Genomic DNA, 17509 nt, shown 5'->3' with positions numbered 1-17509 from the left:
GCTTGTGGGCGGTTTTCAAACGGTTTTACAGCGGTTCCCATTCATTTCTATGGCGGTAGTCGTTTTTATAGCGCTATTTAAAGTGCTCAAAACATGCTCCAAAGATGCTGCTTGTAGAAGTTTTGTTAATGCACAGCCAGCGCAACGCCTCAGTGTGAAAGGTTACATTGAGATACATGGGAGGCAGTTTTCAGGCGCTATTTAGGCGCTATTTTTAGCGCTAAAACGCCTGTGAAAGGGTTCTTAGTGAGTATATACATTTTTTAGTTGTTGGTTTAGGTCTTGTTTTAAGTTGTTTATGCAGTGTGTGTTTTGTTTATATATATTTTCTAATACGGGTTTTTAACCTGCACATATGTGTAGATATACTATATCTGTGTGTTGATATATTTCATGTGTGAAGGTTAGAGTATGTTCATAAGTGCACTGATCTTTCCTACACACATTTTTTTATAAATTGGTTATAAATTTTTAACAGAAGTGTTGATATTCAGTATTTAGTTTTAAGCCATTATTGTGTCATGTGGATTGTGAGTTATTAGTTTATTATGTGGTCACATACAGTACCAATGATTTGTGTATATATAAAATATGGAGTATATTAATTTCTGAATTCTTTAAAGTGTATTCCCTGAGCAACAAGGGGTTAACATCAGGTGCTAAATTGTTCTGCCCCCTTGTTCCACCAACTTCCTGCCTCCATTTCTTATTTAAATTTTTGAGTTGCCCACTTCCTTGACTTTGAAAAAGCGCATGAGCGCGAAACGCGTCGTCAAGCCACAAAGCTAACAGGTCACCCAGGTCCATGAGGTGTCTCTACTATCAGAACCCATAGAACCCCCAGCAACGCTGACCGTCATCTATATCGGCCAACCCAACTCTGGTTTCCATCCCTCTGAGGATTACATCGTCCCAGGACACTCTCACTCAGTGGAGAACAACATCCATTGGGCTTGACGTACCAGGAGTGTACAGCGAGTTTTACACTGCAACATCGCGGCACTTTCTCCCCCACCTGTCAGCACACCAGCGGATCTGACATTTCAGACACGTGCAGCCCACAGTCTGGCTTTCCACCTTCCTGCTGATGGTCATCCCCGCCTCCTCCTCCAGCACATTCAGCCCTTCTCCACACTTTGGGGAGTGTGTTTCACACACTCCCCAAAGTGTGGAGCGCAGCAGGGGTATTGGCGCTCACCCGTGCTGCGAGGGTGTCTTCAAACCCTAATGCCGTCAGCTCCTTGTTGCTCCTTGGATTGCCGGTGAAACTGTAAGCTTTGTATTTATTTTTTTGGTTATCTTACATTCCTCCCTGTTTGATAACAGGACTGGATTTTATGTGTACTACCGATTAAATCAGGACTTTTCATGTTCTATTGCCTGCTATGAGATAGTTTTTACTTATTAACCCATTGAGCGCTGGTTCGTTTGTTTTGTTGTATTACTTTTCCTGGAGACAACCCAAATTTTGGGGTTTACTTTTTAAATGACAATTGTAAACGGGGCACAGACAGCAATAAAAATTGACAGGGGCTCTAATCCCTCTCCACTCTGTCCAAAACTAAAAAAAGTTTTGCTTTTACTTTTACTTTAAGAATTGGCAATCTGCAATAAAGAACATTTTCATTCTTGAGTTTGGATACCTTTTAACTGACACCATTATCCCTAAGGATAATAGAACACAGTTGTTTTAAAGTAGGAGTAAACTCCCTTGCATGATTTTTACCTATAGGTAAGCCTATATATAAAAAAAAAAAATAGGCTTACCTATAAGCACTGTAAATATCTCCTAAACCTGTACCATTTAGGGGATATTTACTGTACATGTAGCTGATCATATCACCGATGCATGTGCTGGAAAGGAAGGGCATAGTCCTGTGCTGTAAATGGCTGCTCCCACGCTCATGCGTGGAAGTGACGTCATCGTGGCTCCAACCACTCACACAGCTGGAGTCCGTAAACCCAGAAGGAAGACCGGGTGAAGATGGAGGCGCCTTCAGTGGTGACAGTGCATCGCTGGAGGGGCTTCATTCTAAGGTAAGTTTCACATTATGATATTGCCTTGCAGGTTAAAAAAAAAGTAGAACTATGGGTAAAACTTTTGTTTTCATTTTGGATAGAGAAAGGGAGGTCCTCCCGCACATCCATATAGCATAGCTCAAACAAACAAACAAATGGAGAGCCGGCCACTCTGGAATACCTTCAAGAGTTTATTGAAATATGGTTCAGTAAAAGCAAACGGCTAACATGTTTCGACAACTCTAGCACAACTCTAGCCTTGATCACAGCGCCAGCACAGCTGTGATCAAGGCTAGAGTTTGTGAAACATGTTAGCCATTTGCTTTTACTGAACCATATTGGATTTTTACATTTTTTTTATTGGATAGATTTTATAGCAAAAATGTAAAAATATCTCTTTTTTTTTGTTGTTGTTTATAGCGCAAAAAATAAAAACAAAGATGATCAAATACCACCAAAAGAATGTTCTATTTGTGGGTAAAAAGGACATCAACTTTATTTGGGTACAGCGTTGCATGACCGTGCGATTGTCAGTTAAAGTAACGCAGTGTCATATCACAAAAAATGGTCTTGTTACGAAGGGGGGTAAATCTTCCTGAGGTCAAGTGGTTAATCCTAGTATTTGTATTTGGAGCAGCAAGGTTTTGGAAAGCGCCTACGTATATGTGATTCTGAGTAAATTACATCTTTAGGTCTCAAAATTTTGCTCGACACAACATCCCTTTGGGTCTTTATGTACCAGATTTCAAGACATCTACTACAATGGGCAGACTTATTGGGGTTCAGCAACTGGTGCCCCCAGTGATGGTAATGGACCTTGATGAGCCCCAGTTAATTAGTGCTAGATAACCCAAAGGTTGTGACTGGCCAAATTTACAATTTTAACTTGTGGTTTTATCAGAGTGAGTATGAGCATAATTTCCGGAGCAGACACTACATAGGAGCCTTGGCAGAGATAGAAAACATTTTTTCAGAGGATTTTCTCAGAAAATATAGGCACAAAAAAAGGAAAAAAAAAAGATATATGCACAGTGCATGAGAATGAGCTAGAAGAAAAAAGAGAACAATGTGGTTGAAACCTGAATTCCACTGCTGCTCACATAACACTGGCAGTTTGGATTCTTTGTGTTGCCATCTATAATAGTCAGCATTGACTTTTCACCCTCAATAGTCTTTGTTTCCTTGTACCATTTCTGTCAGAACAAAAGAATGGGAACATAGTGACCTACCTGTCACTGTGAACTATTTATAGGAGCTCCAAATGGAAAGCAAATACATTGTTACTTTTGTAAACCCTAGCAAGCCTCTGGGAGTATTTTCAGATTTTGTCTATCCAACTCTTTTAAAAAGAATCTCTGAGCAGAAACATTGGAGCTGCCATTATAGAATTGTTTTGAAGATGCATGCTCTAGCTCTCCTCTTTATCTTTGTTTTATGAAACCATTGCAAGCAGCCATGGAAGCAAACACCTATTCTGGATAGAACTAAAACTAACACCTTTTTAATTTTTTTTTTTAATTTTGGATAGAGTGGAGCTGGGTTACAACCCCTATCAGTTTTTGTGCAATCTTTGTCTAGTTGGGGATATTTTCCTCACTAGTGACTTAGTGACTAGTGACTAGTGTTTAAAATATTTCCCTTCTATTGCTGTTCTGGTGACAACTAAAAAATTGTGATTTTCTTTTACTTTCACCAGGACAAATAAAGAGGGTGAATCTCTCTAATGGAGACACAGACAGCAATAAAAACTTGTCAGGTTTTGTAATCCCTTTCCACTCTTTCCAAAACGAAAAAACTAAGTTTTGGCTGCTGTTGCACTTTAAGGATTCATTAATAGTGAAGAAAAGGTAAGGACGACAGCCCTGGTGCTTTCACCCCTAAAGATGTGTCAGGTGTCAGCAATGGCTGATCCTGCCTCTCTATTCTGAGAAGTTTCTATTGTTCACTTTTTTTGCTTTAAAGTGGCTCTAAAAGTAAGACATTTTTTACCTTAACCGCTTGCCGACTGGCTCACGCCGATATACGTCGGCGCTATTTAGCTCCATGGTGCTATTTTTAGCGCCGCTTTATCGTCGTTTTAGCGGCGCTATTCGGTCGCTAGTGGGGCAGTTTCAACCCCCCACTAGCGGCCAAAAAGGGGTTAAATCCACCCACAAAACACCGCTGGGGCGGCGTTTTGCCGGCGGGATTGCAGCGCTGCCCCATTGATTTCAATGGGGAGCAGCGGTGGAGGAGCGGTGAGTTCACCGCTCCTTTGCCGCTTCAAAGAAGCTGCTGGCAGGACTTTTTGTGATGCCCTGCCAGCGCACCGCCCTCGGGCTTTCACACTGGACATTTTTTCAGGTGCTATAAAGGCGCTATTTTTAGCGCTGTAGTGCCTGAAAAACGCTGGCAGTGTGAAAGGGGTCTTAAAGCTTTTTTAAACCCAAGAACAAATATTGAAATATTGCAGCTTACCAGTCTTTAGGACTAGTAAGCTGCAATGTAGAACATTTTTGTTAGATATCCTTTTAATGTGTCTTGCATTTATGGTAAACTTAACAACAGAAGTTGCCATTGCTGACCTTTTTCATATCAATTATTATATAACACACCTATATTCAGGGTGAATATGTTGTATATATAAAACTGAATTTTACCATCGTAGCTCTAGCATTTACAGTATAGGTGACCTGTGGCTAGAGGGATAAGCAGGAAGACTTACAATAATAATAATAATATCTGAGGTGTTAACAGGACTTTGGGTTAAGTACAAATCTGATCAGATTAATAGATTTTATAGAACTGTGGAAAAAAAAACATTACAATTATTCCCTGTACATTATTGGGGCTAATATGCATCAGTGACTACAGGTTTAAATCTTAGATGCAGCCAAGTATGTGGAACTATATTTCTAATGCAAGGTTTAGAAGATTTGTTGTTCCCTGAGGTAATAAAGGGCTTACATGTCTCTGTGGATCACAAACATAAGTGGATATTTGTGGATTAGTCACCTAATTTGGCTATAACTGCTTTATTATCTCACATGGGAAATTTGTGCTTATGTTCTGTAGGCTTCCGAGCAGACCTACATCCAGGGCTTCCACCAGACTACCATTCAGACAGGATTCATCTTTCCGACAGAACCCATATGTAGAAGATGATAATGATGATCATAAAAATAGTTTTTTTAAAGAACGAAACCAGAGGCGGAACCAAGAGTTTCTTCCAATGAATGATCTTCAGTCAGATGTTGATTACAATGTGCGATTACCTGGATATACTTCAACAGGGGATGAGACATATGCCCTAGGACACTGTGAGTAAAATCACTCAACATAAAATACACATAATTGTCAATGCAAAGACCCAGAAAGTGTGACCATTAAACATTGAACCAACTTTGGCCAAAAAAATTGGCTTAAACCCACAATCAATATATACTATTTGTTGCCAATAGTTTGTGGATATCCATTTAAATGACTGAGTTTAGATGTTTTGAGTAAAGGGTGCTGTTAATGCTACAGCGCATAAAGACATTTCAGCCAACTTTACACTTCCAACCTCATGGCAATAGTTTGGGGAAGGCCCTCATCTGTTCCAGCACGACTCTGTGCCTATTCACAAAGCCAGGTCCATAAAAACATGGTTTAATGAGTTTGATGTGAATAAGCTTGAGTGACCTGAACAGAACCCTGACCTCGGCCCTACTGAGCACCTTTGGTATGAGCTGAAGACCAAAACATATGCTTTTTTGCCTAATTTGGCACACATCCCCACAGACACATTCCAAGATCTTGAGGAAACTTTACTAGATGAATGGAGGCTGTTATAGCTGTAAAGGGTGGGGGGCAACTCTATATCAATGCCCATGCTTTTAGAATGGGATGACCAATAAGCTAATGTAGATGTGATCGGTGTCAACAAAACTTTTGGCTATATAGTATAGATGTCAATGGGATAGATTATTCACTTGTTTTCACCCTCCTAGTAGTTCAGTTGCAAAAGACTTGCACTTAAATTCTCATGTCCACTTGCTGGCACATTTATTGCAGGTTTGCAGGGATTGTGAATTGTTCTGCCTTGACACTGTTGTAATTCTTGTCATGACTTGTAGTTTACTTTAACCCTAACCCTCAACCGACTCCCAGCATACTCCCTCTACCTAATCCCTAATCTTAGACCATGTAAAAAATCCCTAAACTTAATTTTAGAGTACTTCTGATGTGAAACCAAGTAAAATTAACCTATACTATAATATGTAACTTTTTTAGTCAGCACACAATTCGCCAAGAAACTAACACTGAAAAATGAAAGCACTAAACAAATATAACTAACTTATTACAGATATTAATAATGATTTGAAGGATATAATATAGCAGTGGCAAAACTAGAAGCTTCAGGGCCCCAGTGCAAGAAACTATGAAGGGCCTCTCTGACCCCCCCCCCCAAGGCCCTTCCCTTCAAGCCCGGTGGCAGAGCGACAGGGCTCAGTCACAAGTGCGACCTTTGTGGGCCTGGCAGTTCCGCCACTGGTGTTAGTGGTTTTTTATTTTTGTTATTTTATTTTTCAATTTTTTAGGAGCCCTGTTGGGGGGGGGCTTTGGTGAAATATCAAATCAGACCTCTAATGTTTCACCTTTGAGACAAAGAAAAGATATTAAGGACTTAGTACACAGCCCTCAATCTCCTTCTCTGCAGCCTCAGCTGCATAGAATGAATGGACAGGAATAGCACTGAACATTCCTGTCCATTTACAAACAGATGCATAGCAAACACAGTTTACTATGCATCAGTTATGAATGTACAAAGTCAGTAATCGGTACTGATCATTCATTCAGACAACGAAGGGGTCGGTAAATGATACATGGTCAGGAGAGAGCACAGGGGGGGAGGAGAGCACACATGCAGGCAGCAGAAAGAATCTGGATAGGAGGAGTGATGGGATCAGCTGCAGAGGAACCGATCTATCCATTTTCTTCCTGCAGCTGCTGAATGCCTGCAGGAGGGAGAGGAGGAGAAGTGGGCATTCAGTGGCTGCAGGAGGAAAACGGAGAGATTGTTTCCTCTATATGCAGCCACCCCACTGTTCCTCCTATTCAGGTGTACTGGAGCATGTTGCGACCCCTGCTACAGCTGTAGGTACGCCCCTTTAATATAGCATAGATAGGTTTATTTTATATTCTTATAGAACAAATTTAATTCAGTCCATAGTCTAAAGAAAAGTAGAAGTCTGGCACCAAAGCATCTTGAGATAAAATCACTGGGTTTTATTCATAAATAATCCATCAAGACATGCAAAGAATCAATTCCTACAGTAGGATTGACTAGTTTCAGCCACCTGTATAGGCCTTTGTAATAATCCCAGTGCATCTTGTGTTTCATATTTAATTCAGTATTGGTATCATGTGCTTTGCTCTTGTACAAATTGTAACTATTAACACATTTTTCTTTGCTAGATAATCCTTCATTTCGGACTGATTATGGGCCTTCTTTTATCGAAATCGACAGAGATACCGATGATGCAGTCGATGGAGGTAGGGGTAGGGTAGGGTTAGGGATTATATGTTAAATCAGTGTTGGGTTAATCAAGCAGTTGTCACAATAGCTGATAAGATAATTCTTATGAGTTATGATTTACCAAAGAGATCTTATTTAAAAAACATCATTTATTATTTATTTTATTTCAAAATCGTTTTTCTGCAGTGAAAATTACTACTGGGGCTTGGGGAATCTCTCTTACCACCTAGGCAATATTTTGGATTAGTCGGTGATTCTTTTTAATGGCATGTATAGAACATAAGAAAAGCTGAGCTAACTGCATCTAAAATGAAGATGTGCTTTGTTTTGTTCATCTCAAGTTCCCAACTTGTTGAACAGGTAATGTTTTTTTCTAACTGCAGGATTGACATTAAGATAATATCTTATTTACTTCTATTTTTTCTTTTATCTAAAATCCTGATTTGTTTATTAGTTAATGTTGACATACGTAACCTACATTAAATCTTTCTACCTAACCAAATTGGAACCATTTATAAGTGAACTGGTTGAACGAAAGCTGTGGTAATATTCTCCCTTGTGTTATAGGGTACAATTAAAATGTACTGTATATCCAGCCAAAACACTTTTTTTTAGTTTGGATATCTGTGACTCCATTGAGGAAATTACCCCTCACTTTCTATTCTCTTAACAACAGTATCACCAGACAGAAAGTGAAGGAAAATCTACAACAGGGACACAGGCAGCAAAGAAAAGGTGAAATAACAATGCCAGTGTATGCTTTACTCCATGGTTCATTAATATTGCTGTATTTCAGTTCTATATTCTATTCTATATAAAATATATATTTTTTGTATTGATGTTGGAGACTTACCCTTCAACTGAGCATACCCAAGATGGCTGCATCACCTAGGAAGAAAAGCACTACAGAAATATAAATTAATAAAAATTAAAAAAAAAGAAAAACCTTCCTGTCTGATGATACTATTGTAAGCAAACCAGATATAAGTAAAATTTGACAGGGGTTCTAATTTGTCCCCATTTGCACTCAAGTGCAACTGTTTTTCTAAACCCTGTACTGTGTACAGTTCTATCTTTCCTAAGTTCTTTAGACAAACCTGTTTTTTAGGACGTGCTAGGAGTGTGGCATTTGTTTTTATTTCTGAGGTGCTCAGTTTGTCCCAGACATTGAACATTGGGAGCTTATGGGAACATTAAACTCTCTACTCTAAATAGCAGTAGCATGGTTGTTACTACAGTATGCTGTTTATTGTAAAAGGCACATAAATCACACAATAGCCCCTTCTGTGTAAAACTGGATGAAAAACTGGATGTTGTCAACAAATTTAGATGCTAGTTTGACTAGGAAGATGGGGCTTAGGTAAGTATTAGTGGGTGCTGGGGGGCTGCTGCACATATAAGGTTTTTTATCTTAATGCATATAATTTTTCCTTTACAACCCCTTTAAAAAATATGTAAAAAGTAATAATAAAAAGTAAAAAACTACTGACACCGCCCACTGCCCTACTGATAGCGTCTACTGACATTGTCCATGTTTTAATACATTTTAAAATGTTTGTTTACATTCATTTATAATAGTGTGTGTCTGTGCGTGTATGTATGTAAACTTTGGGGTGCATACCCTAATGCAATAGGCTGTGCACACCTATGCTCCTAGGCGAAGACCTCCTGCGTGCCAGGGTGGAGCCCAGAATAGTTGGGTCTCCACAAAAATCCCTGCACACACCTGTACAATCAGTGTTCTTTTAAATTTTATCCCTCCCAGATCACTTTGAAATCTCCCACCTCCAAGTCCCAAAACAGACTTTACTAAACAATGAGGAAACTGAAAAGCCAGTTTTCTCTGCATAATGCAAATGCTCCCCAGAGCCCCTCAACCTGTCTAGATGAGAATCCTGGGACAACAACTCTTTTTAGACAATAAAGAGAAATGCAAGTATCTGTGACCCTATTAAAGCTGTCTTGGTCCAAGCTACAGTACCTCTGGCACTTATATCCCAAAAGAACACAGTCACCAGGAATTCATTCAGGATTATTACTCACAAGTCCACAGGACGCAATCCAGTGAGTGAGACATTCCTTCTGTAGACCAGGTCTCTTTGATGAAGTCCTGCGATCAGTTCCAGATCACTTCCAGGTCCCAGCTCTGACACCACTGATACCTCACAGAACAGCAGCACAGTTCACAGGGTGCCTCAGTGGCAATAGCCCACTGAGACTTGGAACTCTCCTTGCTGGGGAAAGACAATCTGTCTAGGGCTCCAGACTTATCGACTTCCCAGTCTTCATCTGGGCACACCTCCCAATATTCAGGCTAGGTATTTGAATTCTCCCTCCCTAAGCTCTAGAACAGTGATGGCGAACTTGGCACCCCATGATGCTCATGCACTCTGCAGTGTAGTGGAGCATCATGGGAAATGTAGTTCCAAAACATCTGGGGTGCCAAGGTTCGCCATCACTGCTCTAGAAGGTTTTTCTAGAGGCAGGGGGAAGCAATCAAACGCCTAGCATGTGAAACCCTGAACAGACCAGACCAGACCAAACAATCACTGCTCCCTTGATTACAGAAGGAGGCAAAAACTAAATTTACCTAGCATTCTACACTAGGTGGGTGCTACAGAGGGATTGAGTAAAGCTGGCCAAACACTGTGCAAATTTCAGCTGGTTTCTGAGAAACAGGTGGATATTTGCTCAGTGGGTGGCACTGCTGGCCCCACTCCATTCAAAAAAAAGTTGTTCAATCAACTGTTGTCAAAGGAGTCTGTTGGTTGAACAGCAACTGCACCCAATCAGATGTAACTGCTGCTGAAGTGTTCTGACAGCCAGTGGGGCTTTATTCATCCACTCTTTTTAGCGTGGATCGAGGAATCCCACAAGATGAAGAAAATGAAAAAATAAATAAATTAATAATATTATTGGCCAGCTTAAGGACAAATATGCAGACACTTACTGTATGTCCCCACCTTATCTTGGAGGAGCAATAGCAGTTGTAAAAGGTTTTAAAACCTTTACATCTGCTGTAATTCCCAACATGTCTTGAACAGCAGTGCTTACTGAAACCTATGTATATAAAGCTGTTTCCCAGTTTGGATAAGGCATCAATCATTTCAGGTGTAAAGGGACATATATTAAGGTGGGACCAAACTTACCTTACCTTTAACGCTTCCCGTCCCTTACCGTCATCTTCTTCTGGGTGCTGTCTACATAGGCCAGCACTGGATGAGCCACACACACACACACATGGACAGCAATGTAAGCAGAGCTGCAGGGAACTCTGTAGCTTTTTTATTTCAAAAGAGACATTGCATGTGCTTTCTGCAGTAACGAGCCTGCTCACAGTTTACAACAGCAGAACTTTAGTTCTGCTTTAACTTTAAAATCAATACTTTCCAAATGTCTATTATTGTGTATACAAGGTGATTATACTAATCCTGGTGTCCATTTATCTTTATATAGTAGAAAATTTAGCTATACAAAAATGCGGTGGGTACTGCAGCTAAAAGCTGAATTATTTTCGTTTCCCAAGTAATCATTATCATTATTACACTATATTACCAGTAGGAAGGCTGTTTATTTCTCACCCCAGGGTACCAAGACGCACCTTCCAGTACTGATCATTTTTAAGGATAATGCATGGGAGCTGAAAAATCTTAGATTAACAGCATTATCTGATAATATTCCACCTCAATATCTGTTCATTATGGTTTTAGACATGTCCGTAAAAAATTCTTGTAAATCCCTATACAGTATCTGCACCTGCTGGTCATTGCTCTATACTTTTTATCTGACCAATAGTTAATCATGATAATACAGCAGTAATTGATTCTTTTGATTTTTCCCTGCAAGTCATTTTTTTTAACAATATCTAGTTACTAGTTTGAGTTCACTTAGTTTTTTTGCATTTCATTTAGCACTATTTTTGAAGAAAAATTGTCTAATGGTGGCCATACACGATTCAATTAAATTATTATTATTTTTTTTTATCCAACCAATCTGGGATTCAATCAAACCGATTGAATCTGCAGATAATCAAATAGTCATAACTTCCCTTCTGGTCAATTTAGAATCAATTTCAAGCAAATTCAATCAAACTGATTCTATAGGCTAGGGCAGAAAATTACCAATCAATTTGCATTAATGAGCAGCACTGATATACTTTGTACATGAGTATGATCATATTTAGATCGATAAGATTATGAGATCACATAGTGGAAACAGAGATGTGATCGATTTAGGATTGTTGTTCATATCTTAACTATCATTCGAAATCCACTTCCTCATGTGTGGCATATTGCGCAAATGGGTTGTTGACCATAGACTAATTATTCCAATCGGAAAAGAAATCGATCATTTATTGAAGCATGTATGGCCACCATTCGACAGTTTGGAGTGCCCATAGTAAACGATTGGGCTTTTATTCCACACTACATAAGCAGATGGAAAAAGAAAATTTGATTAGTTCCTATGAACGGCACACACAGCGTATCTAGTCTTATAAAAAATATGAAGAACAAAGTGCTTAATGGACTAAAAATAAAATCAGAATCACCATTTTATTTTCAATTCTGCACGGCATGAATGATAGTTGAAAGCTTGGTTGCTTTGGGCAACAAGTAATGTTCTACGTAGCAGACTTCTTATACATAAGCAGATGTTAGAAAATGTTCTTGTTATCCATGACAACCAGACAGCTTCCAGCTGTCATATCTGTAGCACATGTTTACATATGAATAAAGGATTTTCATTGGTTGCTATGGGAAACCATAGAGTGCATCTACAGCAATCTGCAAAGCAACCAACCAGAAAACAAATTACTAAAGTTACATTGATACAAAACGCTCCCTTATTGGTTGTCTGCTTCTGAGAAAAATCATTCTGTCAGGCATTTGATAAATGATGTCACACAATCGCCATGGACCTGCATAGCATCCTAGAACCGAGTATATCAAGATTGCAGACCTACATTTCATCAGGGGAATTATACATTGACAGATACCCATTGTGTTATTAAAATGGCAGAAAGACCGGTCATTACTCTTTCTGTTGATACGCATGAGACTTCAGTCTCTGTACATACCAGTGATACGCCTGCACTGAACGACCATCAGGTGGTCACCATAGAAGAAGATCCGCATTCAGTCATTTCAGTTTGTGATCAACCTGAGAAACCAAGATTGTCATTTTTGTCTAGCACTTTAGATAAAAGGCTTAAAACCATGAGAGATTGTACCACGGCTTTATGCAGTAAGAAAGATGACAATATTTCTCATATGGAGGATTTTTCTGAAGCTGGGCCTTCAGGCTCACACGCCACCCTAGACATGCTTTTCCCAGGAGAACTGACAGCTTTTGACCACAGTGGTCTTGTTTCTGATGTGGAAGTTATAGAATTACCTCCAGGTACTGCACATGGTAATATATTGTACAGCTTTACAGTGCTTACAGGGCACAATAATCAAATGTTTTAACCATATTATTATTATTGCTGATGTTGTTGCTAATATATTTATTGATGTTTAGGCCTTGTTCACATGGGGCAAATTAAAGCGTACATCCATGGAGGGATGTGTTTACCTGCAAGGGGATACACGTGCAGATGTTCGTGCATCCCTGAGCAGGTAATCCCATTGATGTCAATTGAGATGCAGCGGCTGCATGGACACAGACACTGTTCCCAATCTCACATCCATGTGGGTGCATGGCCCCAAATGAAGACAGTGTGCGTTCAGGGCCATGCACCCACACAGATGACAGATTGGGAGCAGAGTCCGCGCAGCCGATGCGTCTCAATTGACATCAGTGGGACTGCCTGCACGGGGATGCACTGAATACCTGTACATCCCATTGCAGGTAAACACTTCCCTCCCTAGGGGTACACTTTAGTAACCCCATGTGAACGAGGCACACTTTAGTACACCGCATGTGAATGAGGCCTAAAATACATATACAGTATTTTTGTTTGTTTTTTTAATTTTAACCAACAGCTAATAACATCTTATTCTTTTGTCAAATGAAGGGCTAAGAAACCGCTTGAGGCGGCAAACTGTATTTTCGCCACAGTTTATGCGGCCATCGAACATTGCGGGGCTTGATCCTGCTCTGGAAAGACAGATTGAGAATGACAAAAAACAAGGTGAGCAATACTTCTCCATTGACTATCAACTACTTCAACTTCATCTGCATTTGTGACTAGAAAATTACTTAAAACACCCAAAACTTATATTTTCTGGAAAAAAAAAGTCCCTGTAGTATACAAAGCTGGTAGTTGCAATTTTTCATCTTGCATGATGTTTATGCAACTGTTTACTACTCTATATGTTCAGTAAAAAATACACTAAAATGAATTTTAGTGTACACATACACAGTTTAATCCCCAATTTTTGTATAAAATAAAAGATGGTGGTGCTTTTCATTTTTTTTTTTAAGCTTAATTTTCTCACTTAACATCATTGCAGGGATTCACCCCTATGTCTCAAATGTAACTCCTATATGAGGTAATTTTATACATTTGCTCTGGAGATGTCCGAAACTCAAATGTTACTGAACCCAGGTAGTGCAAACTATCTAGCTGCTCAAGTTACTATACCTACTGAACTGTTGCTCTGGACCCTGAATTTTACCAACCCGGTGTCTATATAATGATATCTAGTTTTTTGTACCTAGCTAGAAAGCTGATTTCTAGATACTGGATGGCCTCCACTATCCTGACTGTGAAACAATGGATAGAATATGTTAATTCCTTACTATTGAAAGAGCAACTTGAATATCGCCATATGTAAATTTCAATTAGTCTGGCAGGGTTGGGTAGATATACCAGGTTTAGCCCCTCCACAATTAGTGATGGATAGGCTGATGCAGATGTGAGTACTGCTGATAACGTTCTATCTGGTATTTTGGTTTGTATTGACTCCACCTAATGGAAACTGTTTTGTTAATGGTTGTATGCGAGGCAGTGGCAGACGCTCTATACGGGGCACAGGGGAGCAGCCCCCCAATCCATACGCCCAGCCCCTAATCTACATGCAGGGTGTCGGATGCATAGATTCCAATGTTTTTTTTTTTTTTTTTGAAGCACATGATTAGAGCCTGAGGCTCTAATTGGCTTCAAAAAAGGGTGGGCTTGGGGCGCAAAGCACGCCGCCCTGAGCCCACCCAGTTGTGTTATTGTCTTTCTGCTTCTTCTCCCGGCCAATCAGGAAGCAGGAGGATCAAGATTGGCTGAGAGAAGAAGCGATCGCATTGGCTGGGCGAAGGGGAGGATGTACAGGAAGTTTCCAGGAACTCGGGAGATGGCCGCCCAGAGCGATCTCTCAGTGCTCTCATCGACGCTGATTGAGAGCCTGACTGCGTAAGTACCACCCATGGGGGAGGGCTCGAGTGGTAGGGTGGTTTGTTTGCTGCCCTCCCCCTTGGCTGGAGAACCAGCCTCCACTAATGCCAGGTAATCCCTGAGTTCTTGAAACTGATTACTTTTGGCTTTATCCCTCTGTTCAGTGGATTCCCTTTGGATTACTATGAAAAAGTTATATATTCTGTATATTATGTGATATGTGATGCTTTTTGTCCTGACCTTTAATATTAATAAAAGAGTTTGGATTTAAAAAAAAAAAAAAAAAAAAACATTATTGCTATCACAAGGGGATTAAGCATTCCCCTATATGTTAGCATTGGGCAGATGTTTTGTTATAGAAACATTAGGGATCTATTAGACCCCAAATTTCTCCCCTCCCTCTCAGTCTTAGTTCCGTAAAACTTATCAGGTGGCCTGATCACTTTTACCTAAAGATCAGGAGCCTGCTGGAAAAGGTAGAAATAATCTCACCACTGCCGCTACAGCCATAAGCTTATTTTGACCCTTTTAGTGTTGGGGCGCATAACATACACCCAAAGAACTTACCTGGTTAATCTTAAAGGCATAATTCCTTTCTTGATGCTAGGAGGTTGCTAAGAGACTTCTAGCTCTTACTGTTTACCTCCACTATCACAAGAGTGAGCTTTTTCACTGATTCAAACCCCTTCACATGTGTTCTTTCTCTCCCCTCATGCAGTAGCTCTGAGCTCAGCATTTGTTAGCTCGCTCCTGTGTTGGTAAAAGTAAACAGTAACAGCTAGCAGTCTCTTAGCAACGTGCTAACAACAAGGCAGGAAGGGATGATGAGATCTCTGGGAGGTTTTTCGGTTAGGCTTCAGGAGGTATGAAAATGGCCTATACCTATAGCAAAGGCATTGTTCAACTTTGGTTAAAACTGCACAGTTTGTTTTTATCTACAGGCACCGATGACCTGCATAGACAGGTTTTTTGGTAAAGGGGAACTATGCCTTTAAGACTAACAATTCCTCCATCCAAACAAATAGGATGGATATAGGAATCCCCTAGCTGGAACATGGTATTTTGACAGCAGCACTTGCCTCCGAACAGCAATGATCCTTTCTCACAGATTCTCTCATATACCAGTTATACCAGTGCTAGCAAAGCACCCTAAAGAGAAACTGTGCTCCCCTTTTATTTTATTTTATTTATTTTTACAACTGAGTTGTTAAAAAAAAAACATGTAAACTTGCCCAACAAATCCAGCGTTGTCTAGTGTTATGTGCAAATGAGAAGATCTGGACAGCCGCACTCCAGGAAGTAATAATCCAAGTTTCTTTATTTTAAAATCAGGAACACATCAGATACAGGACATCATAGACAGAGTGTACAGATCATAGGCTAACGCGTTTCACACTTGTCCAAGTGCTTACTCATGTTGTCTAGTGTTAGCTGCTGATGCGTCTCAGCACTGTGGGTCCCATGTCGCTATCTTCTCTTCTGACATCAGGAGGCTGTCTGTCTTTTCAGGATTATTTGAGCCAACTCCCTATGACATGTGGAGGCGCATGCGCAGTGCGGCAGAGATTGACCTGAAGCCTCCTAGTCTGAGTGACATCAGTATTCCAGGAGGCTTCAGGGAGGAGGCGATGTCAATCTCACCTAGATAAGAAACCCAGAAGTGCAGAGCAGGGACCCGGTGAAAAAGTAACTTCTCCCTGGCCCCCCATCCCCCCCCCCCCAATTTCCAGAGCCAAAGGTGGAGTAAAAAATCTGCTTTATTAATGTGAGTGTAATATTTTTTTTAATTGTTGTTATAAATTAAACAAAAGCAGTATTACATTATTGGAAGCTTCTATTAAGACACATGTTTGATGATCTACCAAAAAGATGCAAACATATTATGTAATATAAAATTAGTGCAAGAAAATATTTTTCATTAGTAAAGTGCATGCATCAAAAATTCATATGGGGTTCAATACATTTGAAGTCCATTTTGCATTCCCAGGAAAAATCCAAGAAAGTGATAATAATAATCTTGGATTTTTCCAGGAATTGCAAAATGGACTGCAAATATATTGAACACATATGAATTTTTGATGCATGCACTTTACTAATGAATAATATTTTCTTGCACTAAGCACTTTTTGTTCACTGTGTCAGCACACCATTTTTTCTTTTGCACTTTTTTTTAACAGCAATTGCACTTTAATCACTTCAGGCCCGGAAGGATTTACCCCCTTAATGACCAGGCCATTTTTTGCATTACGGCACTGCGTCGCTTTAACTAACAATTGTGACGTTGTACCCAAACAAAATAGTGCCTGCTATAGCGCTTTGAAGAGCCGACGTATCATGATGGCGATTCACGCAGCCGTGCCAACTTGCCGCAGTATGACTGCGGCGGCTGGTCGGCAAAGAGTTAATTGTTTTTATAGAAGCAAATCATTTTTGTATGATAGATGAATAATTTTATGCAATGGACTGAATGTATTTTGCATGTGTACAGTAAGGGATTAGGTTAATAGCAGTGGGTTCACTATCACCAGAATGTGGGATTAAAGATTTGCGCTGCTTGCTTCTTTTTTCTTTGCCAAAAATGGAGACTTGCATAACTCTGGCTATAGACTTGCGGGGCTCTTGCTGTAGACTTACCACTGCAGATTTGCTCTTGCTGGAGA

The 17509-nt window shown here is 40.0% G+C and overlaps 1 protein-coding gene across 3 annotated transcripts in view; it reads left to right on the top strand.

Annotated features, from left to right (window-relative positions):
- Positions 1 to 17509, top strand: part of TMC5 (transmembrane channel like 5) — a 276225-nt gene that overhangs the window by 75217 nt on the left and 183499 nt on the right. For all 3 annotated transcript variants that reach the window (XM_073591105.1, XM_073591106.1, XM_073591108.1), the window contains exons 3-5: positions 5074 to 5318; positions 7459 to 7536; positions 13536 to 13652. In XM_073591105.1, coding sequence (XP_073447206.1) covers positions 5074 to 5318; positions 7459 to 7536; positions 13536 to 13652 — 440 coding nt within the window. The remainder of the gene's footprint in view (positions 1 to 5073; positions 5319 to 7458; positions 7537 to 13535; positions 13653 to 17509) is intronic.

This window comes from Aquarana catesbeiana, linkage group LG06 (genome assembly GCF_042186555.1).
Source record: "Aquarana catesbeiana isolate 2022-GZ linkage group LG06, ASM4218655v1, whole genome shotgun sequence".
NCBI lineage: Eukaryota > Metazoa > Chordata > Amphibia > Anura > Ranidae > Aquarana > Aquarana catesbeiana.
Note: the sequence above shows the minus strand (reverse complement) of the source record. Positions and strands in the feature narration are given on the sequence as shown.